The following is a 22,844-nucleotide window of genomic DNA, read 5'->3' as shown; positions in this document are numbered from 1 at the left end:
TACTCATACTCAATTAAGGACGGATGGAGTATTTGCTAGCCAAACGGTAAAAATAACACTGCCAAAACCGATTTTTTGTAGGATCCACATGGGAATAGTGGGTCCATTGTGTGATTTCGCTCAACTATCGCGTAAAGCCCAGCAACTAAACTGGCAACCAGCGACAACCCATCACATCCAAAAGTAAGGGTGCACATATTCTACCCATACCCGCTATTTCTACCCTACCCGCCTACCCGCGAATAACTGAAATGACTCCATAAGCCTTGCATTGTTTTCATCTCCTGCTTATTGTTTTCGCAAATTTGAAACATATCAGGGGTAAACAGTGAAGTTGTTTTTCTCACTTCCATATCTCTTTTCTTTTCCAAATCAAAAGATTCAAAACCAAATCGAAGCAAAGTCGAAACCCTTTCTCCCTGTTCCCATATCAAACTCTGCTCCAAATCTAGCAGGAGCAATCATTAAATTGAAACTTTCAACGAAACCCTTTCTACTGCTCAATACCATCTTTATCAAAACTCTTCTTAAAAACTCAGCTCCATCTCCATCTAACGAGGAATTAGAACAGGTAAATTGAGGTTTGATTATGTTGTGAACTTGTGAGGATTTTGTTTGATTTATCTACTAATTTCATAATCTGCATGTTTGATTTTAGAAAGGGAAGACAGACTAGTCTGAATCATTAACTCACTCTCATGAAATCAAATCCTAATTCCTTAACTCTTTGTGACTGACACTAATCTCTAATCTCTATTCTATGTTAGACTTTTGATCTCTTACTACATATTCCTGGTTTATTAAGTAGATTTTATTTCAGAGACTGTTCATAGACCCTCTTTTAAGGTTTGTTTCAATTACAACTTCAAATTACCAGGAGATGCTGTTCTTGTTCTACTAGTTAATTAGCTAGCAGTTCCATTGAAAAGGGGTTCCTTACTGTTTCTTGTTTTATATTGTCTTAGTTTCTCCTCAGTGGGTTCAATTTGCTTTGGTTGTGGACATTTATTTATTTTTTATCCGTTTCTCATTTAGTGGTTTCTAGAAAGAACTAAGAATTTGTTCATTCAATTAATGGTTGCAGCAGCAGCAGCAGCTATGAAGAATGCTACAAGATACAAAAAGGAAAGCAAAAAAACCTTAACTGGAAGAACAAAGTGAAAATAAGAAAGCAAGAAAAATTGACTGCTGAGGTAAATATCACAACCTATGTTATTTAGTATAGTTCTTATTGACAAGAAGGTGCTAGTCATATCTCAACTCTTATTATAACATTAAACTTGTTGCAGTGTTCTGAGTACATACTTAGAGTAGCATGTTTTTGTGTTGCTTATTATCACGTCCTTCTCTGTATCCCGTTGATTCTTCTTTTATGTTTTTTCTTTGCTTATTATCACGTCCTTCTCTGTGTCCCATTGATTCTGATTTTCTATTGGTGCCCTAGTGGTTAAGCTACAGAGATAGAGGCGACATTAGACGTACAGAACTACAGATGTATAGTGATATCTTGAAACATACAGTTGATTTGCTTTGTGAAACTCCGAAACTAGTCTTGGTTTGTGTTATATTCGATCCAAGAAAATAAAAAAAACTGAACACAATCATCTTTTCCTGTACTCTTGAAGTTCTTTATCATCGTTATTACTATCATCTGTTGATATCACATACCCTTTCGGCTCATTTTCAAGTACTCGATTGCTATTATGTACTGAAAACAGAGCTTTTCTTAGAGATTTCAAAGGTGGTGTCCTAACTCATTATACTACTAGCTAGGCTACATCTTCAACAACTTTCCCTGCTCATTATTAACTTTAGAACTTGTTTCCTTAACTCAGCAATGCATGTTTATAACTGAGTGTATTTGTGGATCAATTAGACTTTCATTGTCAGCTTATAACTTCTCTTTTTTTCGTAATTCCTTCTTGCTAGATTATTAGCATTTATTATATTCTTTAACGTATTTCAGCATGCCAGCTCCAGCCTTCTTGCTTTTATTATGTTGTTTGTTTAAAGTTGATGGAGTGCTAACCTTTTGTATTGGATCCGTGGTTTGTATTTCTGTGACCGCTGCAGGCAATTGTTTGATTAATGCTAATACTCATGAAAGATATCTTGTTCAGTTCAACTCCCTCGATAATCTGGTTTGTACGTTCCTTGAATAGTCCTTCCTAGTGTCATTAAAATATATTGAAGTGATTGTACAGTTGCATGTAGGGACTCTCTACTTCCAAGCTGGTAGAAACACTTGCTCTGTGCAGCTCCTATCTCTTGTTTTCTTATCTGTCAGTGTAGATATAGTTGCTTGCTGCTTTCTGAACCATGAAATTTGTTCCTTCATTTTTCATTAGAGTAATGATGGGCACTGTCAGCTTATGCTATTATCGTCTAGTTCTGTGTGACCCATAATATTCACTGTTCTCAATGGAGACATATTTGGATGCTAGTGTCTCTTAAGTCTGGTACTTATGTGGGGGATAGAGGAAATCCAATAAACCTGAAGATGGAGATCTATGACCATGATTTTGGACCTTCGGCATTGGAACAATGTTTGTGCCTGACAATCTTGCAGGAAGAAATCAAAGCAACGGAGCAAGGAAATTTTCTTCCATGAATTGTCTTGTTTACTTTGATCTTTATAATTTGTTTGCGCAACAGCGCAAGCCGCAAGTTCTTACTTCATATTATTGAGAACCTTGTCCTCATAACGCCCAGATTGTTTCAAGTGAGTAAACCCAATTTTTTCGGGAACAATATTGGGCTACTCAGATCACTTACGTCTCAATTGAGTTATTTCTCTCTTTGCTGTTGTTTGTAGAAAAATTAAATCTCAAGGATGTGTGATCTTACGTTCACTTGGCATGATGAAAATGTACCATGTAATTACGCTCTCCATTGTTGCTGTCGTTTTTGTTTGGCTTCAATGTATGGAGAGTTTGGATCTTCTGGCAAGATTTTGTATATAAAGTCCCAGAGATATTAACCAGAACATAAAAAAAAAAAAACAAAAAAAAAAACAGTTAACCCGTTACCCACGGGTCGGGTAGGGTCTTACCCGTTTAATGGCGGGTAGAATTTTTCTTACCCGCTGGTAGGGTGGCGAAATAGGCCATATCCCACCCACCCTACCCGTGGTGCACCCCTAGTTTGGACCAAAATTCCTAACATCATAAAAATCAAAGACGTTCCCCTTTTCAAATGAAAGGAATTTATCCCAATCTGCTCCTTCGTTCCCCCTTTTAAAACCCTAAACCCTTGATGACTTCTGCATTTCTATATGGTAAGTGTTTAATTTCTTCTTTTAATTTTGAAATATCAACTGAAACCCTGAACATTGAGCAAACTCATATAACCTAGAAGCTCTAACTCTCTGTTATGTAACATTCGATTCAAAATGGTGATATGGGTTTATATTTTATTGTAGATTGTAATTTGCTTGCCAAGTGTTTGTTAAAATGTCTATGTAAATATCATTTTTTTTTTGTACCGTCTCTAACAAAAATTATGTTGTAACAGGTTAACTGAGAAGTTGGGGTTTATTTGAATCACTTAAAATTGATATTTGAAAGGAGAATTGTCTTTGTTGAAATGGAGGATACGTCGTTTTTTGATAGAATGATCAGCAATCTTCGCTCAACTAGCAAGTAAGTACAATTAAATTTCTCTTGTGGCGCTCCATTGTACGACTTTTTAAGTTTATAGTGGATTTAGTATTTCGACAGATTCTCTCACATTCAAAGACATTTTAGTAATTCTTATACATTACTTGTCTTTTTCTTAGATCAGAGTTGTCATTTAAATCGAGCATAGTCCTTCAAAACATGAAACCATTTAAACAACATCTAAATTCTAAAGAATTAGTAGACCTGCAGACCTGCCTATAGAGTTTACAGCAGTTCTGCCGTAGTTCTTTGGACCACAATTTGCCAATTATCCTTCTCTGAACATGACACCATTTTTGTTTCTTGAATCACGAAAATGGAAGCTTTAGCTCTTTGAATCATTTGTTTCACCAGAATTCTTCTCTTCAGTGAGCAAAGCCAACGAACATTCAATGATAAGGTTTTGATACCCATTGAAATAATTCTCCCCCCGTACCTCTACGACTAGAGGTTTGTACTACACAATCTCTTGTATTCCCTCACTAGGTTTAGTGACAAGAGGTTGCTGACAGAGTTCCGCATGACTCATAGTGGTATTATCTTGTGAGATATTAATGGGAGTCTTACAACCTTCTAAATCAGTTAAAGAAATAACAGAAACATCGGAGCTGACACAATCACCAGCAATGTTTCCACGAGTTCTGTGAATCTGAATCATCGACCATGTTCTCATTGAATAGAAATATCAAGTAATCTGCATCCATGATAGGCTTGTGAACTGGTCTTCTCTCCCGCAGTGGTAAAGATGGTGAGTGCTTAGAGTTATGAATTAGTAGGAGAATTGGGAAAGAATGAAGATTTCTTGCACCAGAGCCTTCTTAACTTTCTGCCTACGATTATTCACTCGCCTTGATTTTAGCTTATTAGATGAGTAGTATACGGCTGAGAGGATTGAGGAGAGTAGTTGGGAGTTAATCTTGTGTCTCTTACGCGAAGAAAATTGAGCTAAAATCATCCATAAAGGTGGATCTACTAAAGCTTAGCTGATGAAATTTGTAACATCTTGTAAATTTTCAAGTGAGTCGCTCTAGTCCGTGGCCGATGTTTTATCTTCGTAATAAAGAAATTATTAGTTTCACTTAGGGAAATTTTCAAATTGATATTATTATCAAGCACTGTTTTTCTTAGTGGAGCTTGAAATTATTAGTTTTTGATTGATTTTCGTTGATATTTTTTATCTCAAGGATTGGATGGATAAGGTATGGCTGATTGGAAGAAAATTTACATCTTGTCGTTACATACGATGTTACAAATGTATGCATCATGCGTGTTAAAGGATCTTTGACCTTTCAAGAAAAATTTATATCTTACTGAATTTTTGCCATTAATTAATTTTTTTTCGATGATTTCAGGTATTACACTGGTTATCCAAAGGATCTTGGGTCTTCTAAAATTATTTCCTTCACGTCAGAGCGCGAATTTGTACAACTTCTGCACGAAGGTCAGCCCGTGGCGGTTGCATTTACAATCAAGTAAGTGAGTTTTGTCAATTTTCGTTACAACCATTGTCTTTTCTACTTCAGTCTATTCATTTTTATTATTCTGTTGTTCGTTGTAGATGTCCCTTCACCAAGTATTTTGACAAAGTATTGGAAGAAGCTGCATCGGAGTTTCATCCACACGTAAAGTTTATGCGTGTATGTCACTTCTTCCATATTCTTTGGCACTTCAGTTGTTTCTGTACTCTCCTATGTTTCTTTTCAATTTTTCTTATTGCCTCATTTGTTAACTAACTTTGCATTGAATATGAGACTAAAGCTTGATATTTTATCATATCTTTCCTAATCATACAACCTTGCTCATTCTTATGGGATCTTCCAGGTTGAATGTCCCAAGTATCCTGGATTCTGTATAACTCGTCAGAGGAAAGACTATCCTTACATCGAGATTTTTCATAGTCCACAACAACAAGTAATTTTCATTCCATCATATGCTAAAGCTGGAGCTTTTCTGGTGTTGCCCCCATATTGCTGTTTAAGTGAATGGAAGTTTAATGTTCATATTAGGTTTATTTTTTCTGTACCTGAGTTATACAGTATGGAAATTTATATTTATTTTTACTTCCTTTTCCCTAATAAATCTTCCACCTGACGAAAAAATTGAATACTTTACAGGCAGCTAACCAAGGAAAGGCTTCTGATGCAAATACAACAAAATATGCTGTCAAAGTTCTCCCTGTAAGTTTTGATTCCCCTTTTCAGTTACTAATTGTGTTTGTGAAAAAGTATATTCTACCCTTCATATGTCAACGAATTTTATCTACAAATGGGACCAAGAAATGTGGAGAAACCCCAGTACAACATCGCTCTAAGATTTACAGCACACTTGATCGCAAATTGTGCATCTATCTGTGTAATTTTACAACATGTTCTTTTTATTCAACTTGCAGTTCAGTTACGATGTTAGTCCATATGGGTTCAGGGAGTTCTTCAAGCGACATGGAATTCAATCTTCAGAACCAAAATGAAGAACTTGGGTGTCAGAAAAAATGCTTATATATTCATGGCAGTTTACTCATCTTGGATAGTATATTAAGATTTAACTACATTTAAGTCAAGATCGTCTGTTTTTGGAAACCAAAGTTATGCTATTTCAGATCTGGCACTTTGACCTTTAGGGAACACTGTCTGATGATTAACCAGGAAATCCAGTTGTATAATTATTTTATTCAGGAATACAGACGGCTATGCAAATTGAAGTCCATATAAGTGGAATATATCCCAGCAGAGCAACATCATTGAAGTCCTGCTTCTTTTCTGATTTTTACATGTATGTCATTCCTGTAGTTTCTACAGTATGTTTGCTTCTGGAAAGTACGATAGTTCTATCATGTTATCAAATACGCCATAAAAATAAAAACTTTTACACGAAAGATCATTAATGGAGATCCAACTTATTTAGGTCTTGCTTTTTCTCAGATTTTTTTTTTTTTGGAATTAAGCCAAACATCTAGACTATTTGTCCAGTGCAATTACTAGCAATTGTGGGAGGCAGGCAGCCCGCGGAAAGGTTAGGCAGTTGCCTACCATGGGCTGCCCAAATAAACACAAGCCTCTTGTGGATGAGAGGGTTATTTTGAGATATATTTCCATTTTACCAATTTGGATGAGAATTTTAATCATGCTAAAAGTTAATTTTATTATACATGCGCCTGGTATCGAACGCATTTTTAACTTCCGCTCAACTAATTATAGTTTTGGTCTGGATTTCGAACCAAATATACTCTGATATCTGGTTTTACTCGGCCATTTTACTCTTTACTCCATTCCACTGTGATTGGTTTTTGGACCAAATTTATAGTTTTGGTCGCCCATCGTGGACGCTTTAAAAGTTAAGTTTCATAACCTCTTTTGAGAAAAAAAAGAAAAATTTGAATTGAGCCAAGCCGAGTCTAGCCGAGCCACTCTAGAAGAACTCATATCCAAATGATGTTGCCACTTTTATTGTATGTCGGCCGCCAGTTAATATGCCATATATGGTATCCAAGTACTCGACCCATTTTCTCTTGTAAATCAAAAAGCAAAAGGAATATAAGAATAATTATTGGAAGGTAAACAAAAAGAACAAAAACTAGAATACAGAACTGAAAGCCTCCTATCAAAAAAGAAAAAGAACTGAAAGCTCTGCCTACGTTTGTTGTTGCTGGAGGTATTTTATGAGGGCTACTAAATTTTGCCAACTAGGAGACCAAATAAATAGCCAACAATGGCTAGACAAAAATCAAGATCCACTCACACTTTTATTCTCATAATATCCAAAATGAAGCCTTTTTATTTTATTTTTTGAATAAAACATAAATGATAGCGGATTTAAAGTTAATATATTGGGATAAGTTCATCTTGTAGTGTTCCATATATGAATCCCCGATAATAGGTTTCTTATTAAATGGATGGTTTAACTTTTGAAATGGGAAAAATCTCAGTGCATGAGCATGTGAAGTTCTGACGGGTAGAAAGATAAAAAGAAAACCATACAAAATAAGTGGTATCAACAGCTTTCTAGGGAGGATGTACAAGGAGAGTAAAGAGAAATGGACCATGGACCGTCACAGTCCTATGAATTGGTTCAGGTACGGGCTAGTCACATTCGAGTTGCACGCCATAACTGTAGGTATAGTAAAAGCTAGACGACGTGACTTTACATGGGTCACTTTTCCTTTCTTAGGACCCTCTTAAACGTGATGCAATTGCATATGATGAAAGGCAAAAACAGCAAAAAACTCAACTGTTTGCAAGTTGACGCACTTGTCTTCAAGCTGGTTTATATATTTGTCTTTATTATGTCGAACTCCACTGTGCTTTATAAACTAGTAGGCTTTTCCTCCGAGTACTCGGTAATTATTGATGCGTCAGGCGTATAATGCATCTCGCACTATTCATTACCATGAGGTGAGTGGACTCTCAAGAAAAACTCCACAGTTTTTCCAAAGTCTAGGTCCCAGAAGTCTACGTCGATCCGCTCTCATAGAGTGATAATATCTTAATCTATTCTGTTACAAGATGCTAACTTACAAGCTCAAAGTGTTTGTGCCATTGTGGGAACGTTGCGGATGCCACCAAATGCATATATGAACGCGACGCATCAAGCTAAAACATACAATAAATTCCAAAACTGTATGAAAAAGAAGTTTAGATGACTGTTTGCTTAAAGTGAATCCAAAATATGAAGACAACTAGCTGCCTTAATTTGCAGCCATGGACTGAGTCGAGAGAAAAGATAGGGTCAGGTTTTGTTTGCACTTGGTCATTCTATATGCGCTACTTAATCATGGAATGCCACTGGTCATGATAGATATTTCAAGTGTATGCCGTTACAGATGGTGTTTATCTGGAAAGACATCCTCTTTTGGTAAAATATATATACCCACTAATCCTTGAAAGAGGTCATACCGGAGATGCCGATGATTTTCTTAATAGCCTGAATTCAGCCAAGTAATTTAGATTGGAAAAAAAATACTTGTGGACTCTAAAAGGCTCATTTAAACAACCTCTGTGGCGCGCATGGCCTGCTGCGGTAGATAAGTGCAAAATAGTACGTACATTGGCAATGATCAGATGGAAATAATACCGTAACATCCGTGCAGACATAGCCAGCCTATAGAATCTAGGTCGAGGACAGACCTATAAAGGATGGGATTTGGCATTAATTTCCCATCATAGGTAGGGATGAACCATAAGTGCAAATAATCAAGCCGAGCAGTACTGGATCCCGCCGAGCCTATTGACCAGCTACAAGCTAAGGTATTATTTGAGGGATGCACAGGTAATTATTTTGAAGCTGGATGTTTGCAAATCCTACTCCCTCCGTTACTTTTTAATAAGTCAGTTTTTATAAATAAATATTTCAAAAAAATAGGCCAGTTTTCTAATTGGGAAAGTCAAATGTTACTTTAATTTTCTGGGACCACTTTTCTTTTAACTTCTTTTTGATGAGAAGTGTTACGTGGACCATTTCACTTATTTTTTTGGCTGACAAGTGTCATGTGAACCATTTCACTTCACTTCTTTTATTGACAAGTGTCTAGAGAACCACTTTCAATAATTAGTTCTCTTAATTTCCTTAATTTTCTCAAAAAAAAAAGCTGGTCTATTAAAAAGTAACGGTGGGAGTACATTTTTTTTTGATCAGTTTTTTTGTAAATCCTACATCTCACTCCCTCGGTGCATTTCAGACACTATAAGTAGACCTACCCAGGAATGAATTGAATAGAACTACCTATCCTCTTCACTCGCAAAGATATGAAGTTCATTCTCAGTAGTCTCTTCATTTTCCTATTGAATTTGGGAGCTCTTCTCACCACTTCGGTTGCTTGTCCAACTTGTTCTGTTCCAACTCCTCCTTCTAAACCGCCTAAACACCATCCCTATCCCAAATTTCCTTCTCCTACTCCGCCCAAAGCACATGTACCAAAACACCCAAGAGTAAAACCAACCCCTAAACCGCCTAAACACCATCCCCATCCCAAATTTCCTTCTCCTTCTCCTCCCAAAGCACATATACCAAAACCACCCAGAGTAAAACCACCACATAAGCGTCCGCATGCTAAACCCCCACGAAAAAAGCCACCACCTGTGAAGCCCCCAAGGAAGGCTCCAACCATCAAACCACCACCTGCTAAGCCTCCTCATGCTAAACCGTCTCCAACTTTCAAACCACCGAAACAATCCCCACCCAAGAAAAAGCATACCCCCAAAGCTAAGCCACCGCCATTTACACCAATTGTAAAACCATGTCCACCGCCTACATCTCCCATCCCCGAACCAAGACCACCACCAAAATCTCCTACGCCTATACCAACACCACCAAAAGCTCCAACGCCAAAGCAAACACCACCACCAAAAGCTCCTTCATCAACACCAGCACCACCACCAAGAGCTCTTGCACCTAAACCAACACCACCAACACTAATACCGCCTCCATCCTTACCTACACCAAAACCACCGCCAGCACAAGCACCACCTCCACCAACACTACCGATACCGTCACCAACTCCCACACCAACACCTCCAACAACAACACCACCACCAACTTCGACGCCAAAACTTCCAACACCACCACCGACACCTCCAACCATAGAACCACCACCAACTCCGACACCAACACCGCCAATAACACCACCACCAACGACACCGACTTTGCCAACACCACCAACAATAACACCAACTCCAACACCACCACCACCAACACCACCAACTCCAACACCACCAAAACGAACACCGCCACCACCAACACTATCAACACCACCACCAATATCGCCAATAATACAACCGCCACCAACTCCGCCACCAGCTCCACCAACAACACCGCCAGCACTACCACCAAAACTGACGCCACCACCGTCTACCCCAACACCAACTCCAACTCCGCCAACACCACCACCACTTGCACCAACTCCAACACCGCCAAAACCACGAACTCCCACACCAACGCCTCCAACAATACCTTCACCACCATCAACACCAACACCAACACCAACATTCCCAATACCACCACCAACTCCCACACCAAAACCCCCAACAATCAAACCGCCAGAAACTCCTACACCAACGCCGCCAACAACACCTCCACCACCGTCAACATCGACACCAACACTGCCAACACCACCACCAACTTCTGCGCCAATCACGCCAATAATAAAACCGCCACCATCTCCGCCAACAACGCCAACATTTCCAACACCACCCACACCAACACTACCACCAGCAATACTACCACCACCACCATCTACCCCAACACCAACATTTCCAACTCCGCCAACAACACCACCATCATCAACTCCACCAACACTAACTCCAACTCCACCAATAAAAACACCACCACCAACTCCAACACCAACACCACCATCAACACCATCACCAATGCCTCCAACAATAAAGCCACCACCAGTTCCAGCACCAACACCTCCAACCATAAAACCACCCCCTACTCCGATACTAACACCGCCAACAACACCACCACCACTACCACCATCATCAATATCGCCACCACCATTACCAATTCCACCAACATCACCACCGTCACCAACTCCAACACAAACACCACCAAAACCACCACCAATTCCTACACCCACACCGCCAATAAGTACACCACCACCCCCACTCCCACCACCACCATCAACAACGACACCACCACTCCCAACACCACCACCAACAACTCCACCGCGACCACCACCAAAACTAACACCACCGCCATCAACCCCGACACCAACATTGCCTACACCTCCAATGCAAACACCATTACCACCAACTCCTGTTACAACACCACCAACAATAAAACCACCACCAACTCCAACACCAGCACCACCAAAACTAACACCACTGCCAAAATTTCCAACTCCATCCACACCACCAAAAACCCCCACACCAACACCGGCATCTCCACCCACACCAACACCACCAACAGTACAACCACCACCAACACTGACACCAACGCCGCCAACAACAATACCACCACCGTCAACAACAATACCCCCACCAGCACCTCCAAAACCAACACCACCACCATCAACACTTCCAACACCGATACCGCCAACAATAAAACCACCACCAACACTGCCAATAAAAACACCGCCACCAACGACACCGACATTGCCAACACCACCAACAACAACACCAACTCCAACACCGCCTACACCACCGAAATCAACACCACCAACTCCAACACCCCCAAAACTTACACCACCTCCAACACTACCAACACCACCATTAGCACCGCCAATAATACAACCGCCACCAACTCCAACACCGACTCCGCCAGCATCGCCGTCCACACCACCATCTACCCCAATACCAACTCCAAATCCGACTCCGCCAACACCACCACCACTCCCACCAACTCCAATACCAACGCCACCACCACTCCCACCAACTCCAACACCGAAACCAAAATTTCCAACACCACCACCAAAACTAAAACCGCCACCAACTCCTACTCCAACGCCTCCAAAAACACCGACACCCACAATGCCAGTACCACCACCAACTCCCATACCAAAATCGCCAACAATAAAACCGCCACAAACTCCCACAACAATGCCGCCAACAACACCTCCACCACCATCAACATCGACACCAACACTACCAACACCACCACCTACTCCCGCACCAATCACGCCAATAATAAAACCGCCACCATCTCCGCCAACAACACCAATATTTCCATCACCACCCACACCAACACTACCACCAGCACTACTGCCACCACCACCATCTTCCCCAACACCACCATCATCAACTCCACCAACAAAAACACGACCACCAACTCCAACACCAACACCAACACCATCACCAACTCTAACACCAACACCACCAAAACTAACACCACCATCAACACCAACACCAATACCGCCAACAATAAATCCACCACCAGTTCCAGCACCAGCACCAACACCTCCAACCATAAAACCACCCCCTACTCCGATACCAACACCGCCAACACCAACACCACCACCACCACCACCACCATCATCATCAATATCGCCACCAACATTACCAATTCCACCAACATCGCCACCGCCACCGCCGCCAACTCCAACACAAACACTACCAAAAATATCACCACCATTAGCACCGACACCAACATTGCCAACACCGTCCATGCCTACGCCGCCAACAATAAAACCACCACCAATTCCTACACCCACACCGCCAATAAGTAAACCACCACCACCACCCCCACCACCACCATCAACAACGACACCACCACTCCCAACACCACCACCAACAACTCCACCGCGAACACCACCAAAACTAACACCACCACCATCAACCCCTACACCAACATTGCCAACATCACCACCAAAACTAAAACCTCCACCAACTCCCACTCCAACGCCTCCAAAAACACCAACACCAACACTGCCAGTACCACCACCAACTCCCACACCAAAATCGCCAACAATAAAACCGCCACAAACTCCTACAACAACACCTCCACCACCATCAACATCGACACCAACACTACCAACACCGCCACCTACTCCCGCACCAATCACGCCAATAATAAAACCACCACCATCTCCACCAACAACACCAACATTTCCGACACCATCCACACCAACACTACCACCAGCACTACCACCACCACCATCTGCCCCAACTCCACCAACAACACCACCATCATCAACTCCACCAATAAAAATACCACCACCAACTCCAACACCAACACCATCACCAACTCTAACACCAACACCACCAAAACTAACACCACCATCAACACCAACACTAATGCCGCCAACAATAAACCCACCACCAGTTCCAGCACCAGCACCAACACCTCCAACCATAAAACCACCCCCTACTCCGATACCAACACCGCCAACACCACCACCACCACCGCCGCCGCCGCCGCCGCCACCACCACCACCATCATCATCAATATCGCCACCAACATTACCAATTCCACCAACATCGCCACCGCCACCAACTCCAACACTAACACCACCAAAAATACCACCACCATTAGCACCGACACCAACATTGCCAACACCGCCCATGCCTACGCCGCCAACAATAAAACCACCACCAATTCCTACACCCACAGCGCCAATAAGTAAACCACCACCACCACCCCCACCACCACCATCAACAACGACACCACCACTCCCACCACCACCAACAACAACTCCACCGCGAACACCACCAAAACTAACACCACCACCATCAACCCCGACACAACCATTTCCAACACCACCACCAAAACGAAAACCGCCACCAACTCCCACTCCAACGCCTCCAAAAACACCAACACCAACACTGCCAATACCACCACCAACTCCCACACCAAAATCGCCAACAATAAAACCGCCACAAACTCCTACAACAACGCCGCCAACAACAACTCCACCACCATCACCAACACTACCAACACCGCCACCTACTCCCGCACCAATCACGCCAACAATAAAACCGCCACCATCTCCGCCACCAACTCCGCCAACAACACCAACATTTCCATTTCCAGCACCATCCACACCAACACTACCACCAACACTACTACCACCACCACCATCTTCCCAAACTCCACCAACAACACCACCATCATCAACTCCACCAATAAAAACACCACCACCAACTCTAACACCAACACCACCAAAACTAACACCACCATCAACACCAACACCAATGCCGCCAACAATAAATCCACCACCAGTTCCAGCACCAACACCTCCAACCATAAAACCACCCCCTACTACGATACCAACACCGCCAACAACATTGTCACCACCTCCACCATCATCAACATCACCACCAGCATTACCAATTCCACCAACACCTCCACCGGCACCAACTCTAACACCAACACCACCATCATCACCGACACCAACATTGCCAACACCGTCCATGCCTACGCCGCCAACAATAAAACCTTCACCAATTCCTACACCTAAACCGCCAATAAGTACACCACCACCACCCCCACCACCACCATCAACTACGACAGCACCACTCCCAACACCACCACCAACAACTCCACCGCGACCACCACCAAAACTAACACCACCGCCATCAACCCCGACACCAACATTGCCTACACCTCCAACGCCAACACCACAACCACCAACTCCTGTAGTAACACCGCCAACAATAAAACCACCACCAACTCCAACAGCACCAAAACTAACACCACCGCCAAAATTTCCAACTCCGTCCACACCACCAAAACCCCCCAAACCAACACCGACATCTCCACCAACACCAACACCGCCAACAGTAAAACCACCACCAACACTAACACCAACACCGCCAACAACAATACCACCACCAATACTTCCAACACCGATACCTCCAACAATAAAACCACCTCCAACTCCTACACCAATACCGCCAATAACAACACCGCCACCAACGACACCGGCATTTCCAACACCACCAACAACAACACCAACTCCAACACCACCAACTCCAACACCCCCAAAATTAACACCATCGCCAACACTACCAACACCACCACCAATACCGCCAATAATACAACCGCCACTAACTCCGCCAGCATCACCGCCCACACCACCACCTATCCCAACACCAACACCAACTCCAACTCCCACTCCGCCAACGCCAACACCACTCCCACCAACTCCAATACCAACACCACCACTTCTCCCACCAACTCCAACACCGAAACCAACACTGCCAACACCACCACCAAAAATAAAACCTCCACCAACTCCCATTCCAACCCCTCCAACAACACCGACACCAACACTGCCAGTACCACCACCAACTCCCACACCAAAATCTCCAACAATAAAACCACCACAAACTCCTATACCAACGCCGCCAACAATACCTCCACCACCATTAACATCGACACCAACACTGCCAACACCACCACCAACTCCTGCACCGATCACGCCAATAATAAAACCGCCACCATCTCCGACACCAACTCCGCCAACCACACTAACACCAACATTTCCAACACTACCACCACCGCTATTACCACCTCCTCCATCTACCCCAACGCAAATATTTCCAACTCCATCAACACCACCATCACCATCTACTCCCCCGACACTAGATCCAACTCCACCAAGTAAAACACCACCACCAACTTTACTACCACCACTTCCACCACCAACACCACCACCAACTCCAACACCAACACCAACACCACCAAAACTAAGACCACCACCATCAACACCAACACCAATGCCGCCTACAATAAATCCACCACGAGTTCCAGCACCGACACCTCCAACCATAAAACCACCCCCTACTCTGATACCAACAACGCCAATAACATTACCACCACCACCACCGTCATTGCCTATTCCACCAACTCCAACACCAACACTACCAAAAACACCACCACCATCAGTACCGACACCAACATTTCCAACACCGTCCATGCCAACGTCGCCAACAATAAAACCGCCACCAACTCCTTCACCAACACCGCCACCACGATCAACACCAACACTTCCAACATCACCACCAACAACTCCACCACAACCACCACCAAAACTAACACCACCTCCATCAACCTCAAAGCCAACATTTCCACCTCCAACACCGACACCAACACCACAACCACCAACTCCAGTAGTAATACCGCCAACAATAAAACCACCACCAACTCTAACACCAACACCACCGAAACAAACACCACCGCCAAAATTTCCAACTCCATCCACACCAACACCGACATCACCACCCATACCACCACCAAATCCAACACCAAAGCTAACTCCACCAACAACAATAAAACCACCACCAACTCCGGCACCAACTCCAACACCATCAACCACGACACCCACATTGCCAACTCCAGCAATACCGCCACCACCACCAAAAAGTCCTACACCAACACTGCCACCAACTCCGACAACAAAACCTCCAATAACAACACCACCACCATCAACACCAACACCGACACTTCCAACACCACCAACAATTCCCACACCAACACCACCACCAACTATGAAACCAACACCGCCAACAACAACACCACCACCAATGGCAAAAGAGATGTGCCCAGTTGACGCTATTAAATTAAGCGGCTGCATAGATGTGTTAGGCGGAATCACTAGAATTGTAATTGGGAGTAGCGCTAAAGAAAAATGTTGTCCGCTGCTAGAAGGAATTGCAGATTTGGACGCAGCTCTTTGTCTTTGCACCACCATAAAAGCCAAGCTCCTCAACTTAAACGTTGTCTTACCTATCGCTCTTCAAGTACTCATCCAAGACTGTGGGAAGCACCCGCCACCGGAATTCACATGTCCTACATAATTTAGTAGTGTTCTTGCATGAAAATATTCTTCGTGGGGAAACATTATCCTTTTTATTTATCTACTTTCTGTTTTTGCTTCGCTGATAATTGTACTATTGTAGTATCTGCGTCGAATTGTGTTGACCCACTACGACTTGCATTAGAGTTGCACATAAACTAGAGTTGAACATGAAAATTCGCTTGGTGACAATAAACAATGTAAGTGGAAAAGTGGAATTTGTTCGTCCATGTTAGGAGGGTCTGGATATTTTAATAAAATTCAGTATTGTTTAGACTACTCGAAGAGCTGTTATTCAGAATCAGGACTAGGATTTGGAAACTATATTTTGTGGAAAGAATGAGTTTGTAAAATTAAGGAATGAGTTTCAAAGGTGAAATATTAGGAAAAGGGAATTCTATTCTAAATATAATTTGTATGAAAGCTTCTCTATATAAGAGATGATACAAAAAGCATAAACGCACTTCAAGATATCAGAAGAAATTTGAAGATGGCAATCGTAAGGATGAAGAGGAAGAGGATGAATACTGTTGATGTTCTTCCTGACAACATCCGTTACGCTCTGCTTACCGAGGTTTTTCCTCGGATTCAGGATGTTAAGACGGAGATGAGATGTCGTTGCGTCTGCAAGTCTTGGTATGATTTAGTCGGTACTTTCTGGTTCGACTCGATTCATGAGCAGTGGGATGACTCCATTGATGACCAGTGCTACCTTCAAACTCAAAACGTTCCTGACATGTTAAGCCAAACTAATAAAGGTTTAGGGTTCGTATCCGATCCCATCACCAGGGGTTACAAAGTAGTAGCAATTCACCAAGATGAGAAGAAGCAGTTCGGTGGTAGGAATAGGATGCATTACGGCGTCTATACATACAACACAAATTCAGGCGGACATCAAGTTATATACAAGCTCAAAGATAATCCGATGGCATCGGTGACCGCGCTACGGAAGGTGCAGCTTCCTTGCAAATCATCGACAACTTTCGAATCAGCTATAGTCTGGAGGGACGTTTTGTGTTGGAGAACTAAAGATTCAGCCGTGATGCTGTTTTTCCACCACCGTGAAAACAAATTTCAAGTCATGCGCCGAGACTTCACAAATGACGCAGCACGGAGATTGAGCAAAAGAACATCAGTAAAATGTTGCAGGAAGACGAAAGTCCATGCAACAGCTGAGATACTGTAGGAATCTCGAGAAAAGAACCCCTATTTGCAGGATCTTCCAAAAATACCCCTAAATATTTTGAGGTATTTTTTATTTTTAATTTTTTGAAAAATCCATCTACAAAGATCCTTTTATTCGATGCCATTATTTATTTTTCTTTTGTTAGTTCTTACTTACATTGGAAACACAGTATCATGTTCCTATCAAATCAACCACTAAAACTCATCTTCCCAAAAATTTGTAATTCTGGATTCCTTCCGGTGAAACGAAGTTAAATTAGACACCGAGAACTTATGATTTTTTCAGCTCCTACACGAAGGTGTGTCTTCTTTATATATTTTAGTTAGTATAGTTTACTATTTTATTATTTACTATTATAGATATTTGGTTATTATTTTTGTTTTTGAAATGTGTTATTTTGTTATTGCTAACGGCAACGTCATTAGGCTATGATATTTAATAGTCTGAACTTAAAACTTTTTAAAATCCAATGCTTTGCTGATGGGAAAAAATTTGTGCATATATAAAATCTTCCGTTCCAACCGGAAAAATAATAAAAGATGCGGCAAAGGGCAAATTGTATTCAAAGATGCTTGATTCATCAAAGAGATGAAAGAAGCACGAAAGAAAAGGAATTAGCTGTGAATGACAGCATTCCAGTTACAGATCAAAGTGCTGAGAGAATAACCCTCAAACAATTTTATATGCACAGACCAATTATACAAAGTGCATTTAACAGAGACAATTAGTTGTTCTAGTCTTCTCTTTTTGTTATTGTATAGTCTAGAATTTCTTTTCTTCCATATGTTCCACCAAATTGCAAAAGGAAGTAAACCCAGATTTTCTTCACCATTGCATTGCTTTTGGTATTCTTCCACTCCCAAATGTTTGTCTTCACAGATTCTGAAAAAACCAGTTAACTCCAAAACTATGTAAGAAATAGTTCCAGATTTTCCTAGTTTCAGTGCAGTGCAAGAAGAGATGATTTTGAGTTTCCTCTACTTCTGAACATAGAGTGCACTGACCGTCATTGACTAAGCCAGCTCTAAGAAGAGTTTCTAAAGTTGGTGTGCCATCATGACATAAAGTCCACACCAGAAAAGAGACCTTCAAAGGCTTAGTAGCCAGGAACGTGAAGAGTCGTCACGAATCTCAGTGAGAACCGCGAATTTGCATTCCTCAGCGAAAATCGTGATGAGAACGCGTTCCTAACAAGAAAAAAACGCGCTCCTGATAAGAGAGGAACGTTTCAGTTAAAAACCCACAATTCCAGCTGTAACAAACATCTTATTGAAGCATAATCTGGCTAAGTATACTAACTATATATTCTCATATCTTCACGTATATTCTAGTATATCATATATCTAGCTCCTATATATTCTAGTTTATCTTTTCTTTTTGATCGGTTATTTTAGGTTAGCTTTAATATCACGATATAACCCTTATCTTACTTGTTTTAGCCTTTATCTTATCAAGATGTTAGTGTCAGTGTTTATCTAGACTACCATCTTCCCAGTTCCCTACACGTCTATAAATAGACTACGGCACTTCGAACCACAAGGTTCACAGGATGATGATGGGTTCACAGGATAGGCAAGCACCAAATGAGAGATATATTAAAACTAGAAGAAAGTAGGTACTTCATTAAGTTTTTCTGAATGTTATATGTTGTTGTCTTCTTTCTTTTTTGTTTATAAATATGGAAAACGGGTAGTATAAGTAAACCTAATTTACGTTCCCGACTCGTTCCTCGAATTTCATTTTTTTAAAATTTTACGATTTTCGTTCCCGTCCTCGCTTTCGTTCCCGACCCCGTTCCCACTCCTGGCTACTAAGTTCGAAGGCATCGCATTAGTCGAGTACCAGCGATAAATTTGCACCACCCGACTCCACGTTGATAAAGCGAGTTACAATTATCATTGCATACTCTCGATTCTTGGCAAGGAGGCCCCCGTGCTGTCAAACATTTCTTGCCTTCAGCCATGTGCACCATATTTTCAACTGCACAACCAGTGAAACCATGACAAGGTCCATGAATTATTAAAAGTGTACGAGAACTAAACCTGAAGCGAGGATAAAAAAGACAAGGATGAATGAAATGATTGTGGAGAATTTTGCCACAGTTCTTGATTGAAAGATAAAAAGACTGATGTTTCAATAGAAATTATTATCACAAGCTGTTTTTTACGATGTAGTGTGCTGCATCAAAGACAAGTGTATAAATAGAGCGAGGTATCTTGTTGTCTTTAAATTCTGAAATTTGATTTTATGGGATTTTTAGGCTTATCAACATTAACTTTCCCAGGTTTTTGTCCTAATTTTACCATTTCCCGTATTTCGGTCCTAATTTTCATTTCCTTCCTAATTATTCATAACTTTACTATAACATGACCATTTTATTTTCGACATAATTATTCATACATGGTTTGGTAAATTACCAAGGGACCCGATTCTCGTAGAGCTCTGCAAATCAGGCGAAAAATCGAGCGATAACTGAGTCGAAGTCGATCCAAAATTTTCCCCTTTGATTCTCTAATTCAATCTCCTGCATGTCCATGATTTAGGTATTTTCTCCGCCCCTTTCACCTGTTTTTTATCGATTGTTTTTAACCATCATCGTTTTTTCCGCTCCAATTTCTGTTGCTCTGCAACCTTATGAACCCTAGTTTTTTCGACCCCTAATTCTTTATCTCTTTCTCTGATTCCGTTGTTATTCTATGATTAATTTAGTTTAATTTATTAACCAAATTATTCTTTATTCTCTTGCACATTTCATCCCTTCACTCGAACCCAAACCAGATTGGGAGGACTAGGGTTTTTGTGGAAGCAGTTGAGATATTTGCGGCGGGTTTTCCTTGTGATTTGTTCTCATAAACATTTTTGCAATTGTCAGCTTAAGAATATTTGGGTCCTCAAATTAAACATTGTTTATAGGGCTCCTCAACTTTACTCAAATCTCTTCGATTCCACCACCTTGTCGTGCAAGTAAACCCATCTCTACACTCTTTTAGCAATCATTAATAGTATTGCTTCTCTAATTATACAGTCAGTAATCACTAGTACCTTTTCCTCCAAATATTTTGACTGGTGTTTCTTTAGTCTCAAGATTGTAGCATGATGAACACTTGGCGCTCAACAAAATTCATATCTACTGATTTAATCATATTTATACAATTTCAACATATTTTTATCCCCTTCACAAATTTTGCTCTCTTAGAAAACTTCACTCATACATAAACATACCTTCACCTTCTCTTTCTCAGTAAAGATATAAACACTTTCATCAGTCTGCTTGTGTTTTCTACTGGTTTTAGTCCAATGGAGTCTTCTTCATCAAATATTGAAAATCTGTCCTCTAATCTCCAAAAAAAAAACTGTAATATCACTCACAAAACTACTAAACATGTCAGTCTGCAAGGCAGGGAAAGATTTGTTGAGTCATATGTACTTGTTGGTTATGTTTGTAGAGAAGCAATAATTACTAGAAGTGCTATCAGTTTTGCTGTCAGACAAAGATGGAAGCTGATAGAGAAGTTATTATTACTATAACAAATAGGATAAATGTCTTAATTTTCCGTATTCATTCTAGAGAGGTCTTACAAATAGTTCTAAGAGAGAGACCTCACTCAATTGGTGGTCATTTACTTGTTCTATTACTATGGCAATTCCACATGATTGTTCAGAATGCAATTTTTCAGTTTGAAGTCTTCTTCATTGAATTTAGGTTGAGAGATGATTTGGATAGAGACAATATTTCTCAACTGATTGCTTCTCAAGTTGGTGATACCATAACAATATATAATAGATATGCTTATGGAGTTGTCAAGGCTAAAGTAAGAGTTGATGTCAATCTACCTTTAGTCAGAAAAGTGCAGATTACTCTTGAAGATGGTGAGAAGATTAAGGTGGCTATTTTCTACTCGGGTTTTCCCTCAGCAACTTGCAGAAATTGTTATGTTTTCAACCATTATGAAAACTACTGTGGTCTAATTGCTAATATTGCATGGCTTGATGTTCCTGTTTTAAACCTTCAAGGTGTTGATCCTTTTGGTGATCAAGTAAATAATAATGAAATGGAGGCTAACATTGAAGGGCCTATGCAACCAACAAATATTCATGAAAATCCTCAAGTTGAAAATGTAGATGATGAAATTGAAATTGTGAATAAGGAAATTGAGGGTATGAATATGTTGAGAATAATGACAAGGATGGAGGTGAAGAAAGAAATCCACCTAATTTTCCAGTGGCAGTTCAAGCTATTTACTATTCTGAGCTAAATGTGAATGACCAAAGAGCTAACAAGAGAAGAAGAGAGGAAGATGTAATTTCTGACATAATGGACATGGACATCTATTCGAAAGAAATTGCTATTGCTCTTAACAGGCTTGCTGAAGAGGTTTCTAAAGATAATGCTTTGGTGGTGTTAGAAAAAGGTGAATCTTCAAATGAAAATATAGTTGTTGATACTTCTACTGAACAAGGAAATACTTTGCCCGCTATTGTTTCTCCCGTGGATGCTGGAGCCCAAGTCTATCTTTCTAATCAGGTTCTTGTCAAAACTAAAAAACTTTATTTTAATTCCTATGTTTGTAATTACTTTTATGCTTGCCTTTGCCTGTTTTTTCTTTACTTCTTATTCTATTTCTATTTATTCCTTTACCATAATTTTCTCATTCTGTATCAGATTATCTATTAAATCCTAGGTGTTTTACAATGAGAATACTGTCCTGGAATGTGCAAGGGATTGGAAAACCCCTCAAGAAAAATTACATAAAATACTTACTCAAAAAAC

General features: G+C 40.9%; 2 protein-coding genes across 7 annotated transcripts; one reads left to right on the top strand and one right to left on the bottom strand.

Annotated features, from left to right (window-relative positions):
- Nucleotides 1-380: 380 nt before the first annotated feature.
- LOC113290223 lies at nt 381-6,542 on the top strand. Of its 6 annotated transcripts, none has more exons than XM_026539823.1 (9): nt 381-571; nt 1,085-1,193; nt 2,074-2,141; nt 3,514-3,641; nt 5,012-5,131; nt 5,218-5,296; nt 5,481-5,665; nt 5,774-5,836; nt 6,049-6,542. In XM_026539823.1, exons 4-9 carry the CDS (start codon nt 3,586-3,588, stop codon nt 6,209-6,211), a joined length of 666 nt encoding a protein of 221 aa, XP_026395608.1. In that variant the 5' UTR covers nt 381-571; nt 1,085-1,193; nt 2,074-2,141; nt 3,514-3,585; the 3' UTR covers nt 6,212-6,542. The 6 variants fall into 6 exon arrangements, with proteins under 6 accessions (XP_026395608.1, XP_026395607.1, XP_026395606.1 ...); XM_026539822.1 differs by having other exon boundaries at nt 2,074-2,145; XM_026539821.1 differs by having other exon boundaries at nt 2,074-2,876.
- Nucleotides 6,543-9,783: 3,241 nt separating this feature from the next.
- LOC113291890 (uncharacterized PE-PGRS family protein PE_PGRS54-like) lies at nt 9,784-16,782 on the bottom strand. The gene is made up of 4 exons (XM_026541372.1): nt 13,351-16,782; nt 12,504-13,308; nt 11,001-12,419; nt 9,784-10,955 (listed from the first exon to the last, which is right to left on the bottom strand). Exons 1-4 carry the CDS (start codon nt 16,780-16,782, stop codon nt 9,784-9,786), a joined length of 6,828 nt encoding a protein of 2,275 aa, XP_026397157.1.
- Between the last annotated feature and the right edge of the window lie 6,062 nt (nt 16,783-22,844).

Source organism: Papaver somniferum, chromosome 6 (assembly GCF_003573695.1).
Source record: "Papaver somniferum cultivar HN1 chromosome 6, ASM357369v1, whole genome shotgun sequence".
NCBI classification, from domain to species: Eukaryota; Viridiplantae; Streptophyta; class Magnoliopsida; order Ranunculales; family Papaveraceae; genus Papaver; species Papaver somniferum.
This window is presented reverse-complemented; position numbering and strand designations above follow the sequence as displayed.

What these genes read in the sequence shown, in the direction of transcription:
- LOC113291890 (XM_026541372.1), bottom strand. Translation starts at nt 16,782, where the DNA reads ATGGTGGTGCAAAGACAAAGAGCTGCGTCCAAATCTGCAATTCCTTCT. An exon ending in TGGTGGATTTATTGTTGGCG is followed by an intron (nt 12,420 to 12,503) that starts GTATTGGTGTTG and finishes TTGGTGTTGGAG; the next exon opens with TTGGTGGTCGTGTTTTTGTT. An exon ending in CATTGGTGATGGTGTTGATG is followed by an intron (nt 10,956 to 11,000) that starts GTGGTGTTGGTG and finishes TTATTGGTGGAG; the next exon opens with TTGGAGTTAGTGTTGGTGGA.
- LOC113290223 (XM_026539824.1), top strand. Translation starts at nt 3,586, where the DNA reads ATGGAGGATACGTCGTTTTTTGATAGAATGATCAGCAATCTTCGCTCA. An exon ending in AATCTTCGCTCAACTAGCAA is followed by an intron (nt 3,642 to 5,011) that starts GTAAGTACAATT and finishes CGATGATTTCAG; the next exon opens with GTATTACACTGGTTATCCAA. An exon ending in GCGGTTGCATTTACAATCAA is followed by an intron (nt 5,132 to 5,217) that starts GTAAGTGAGTTT and finishes TGTTCGTTGTAG; the next exon opens with ATGTCCCTTCACCAAGTATT.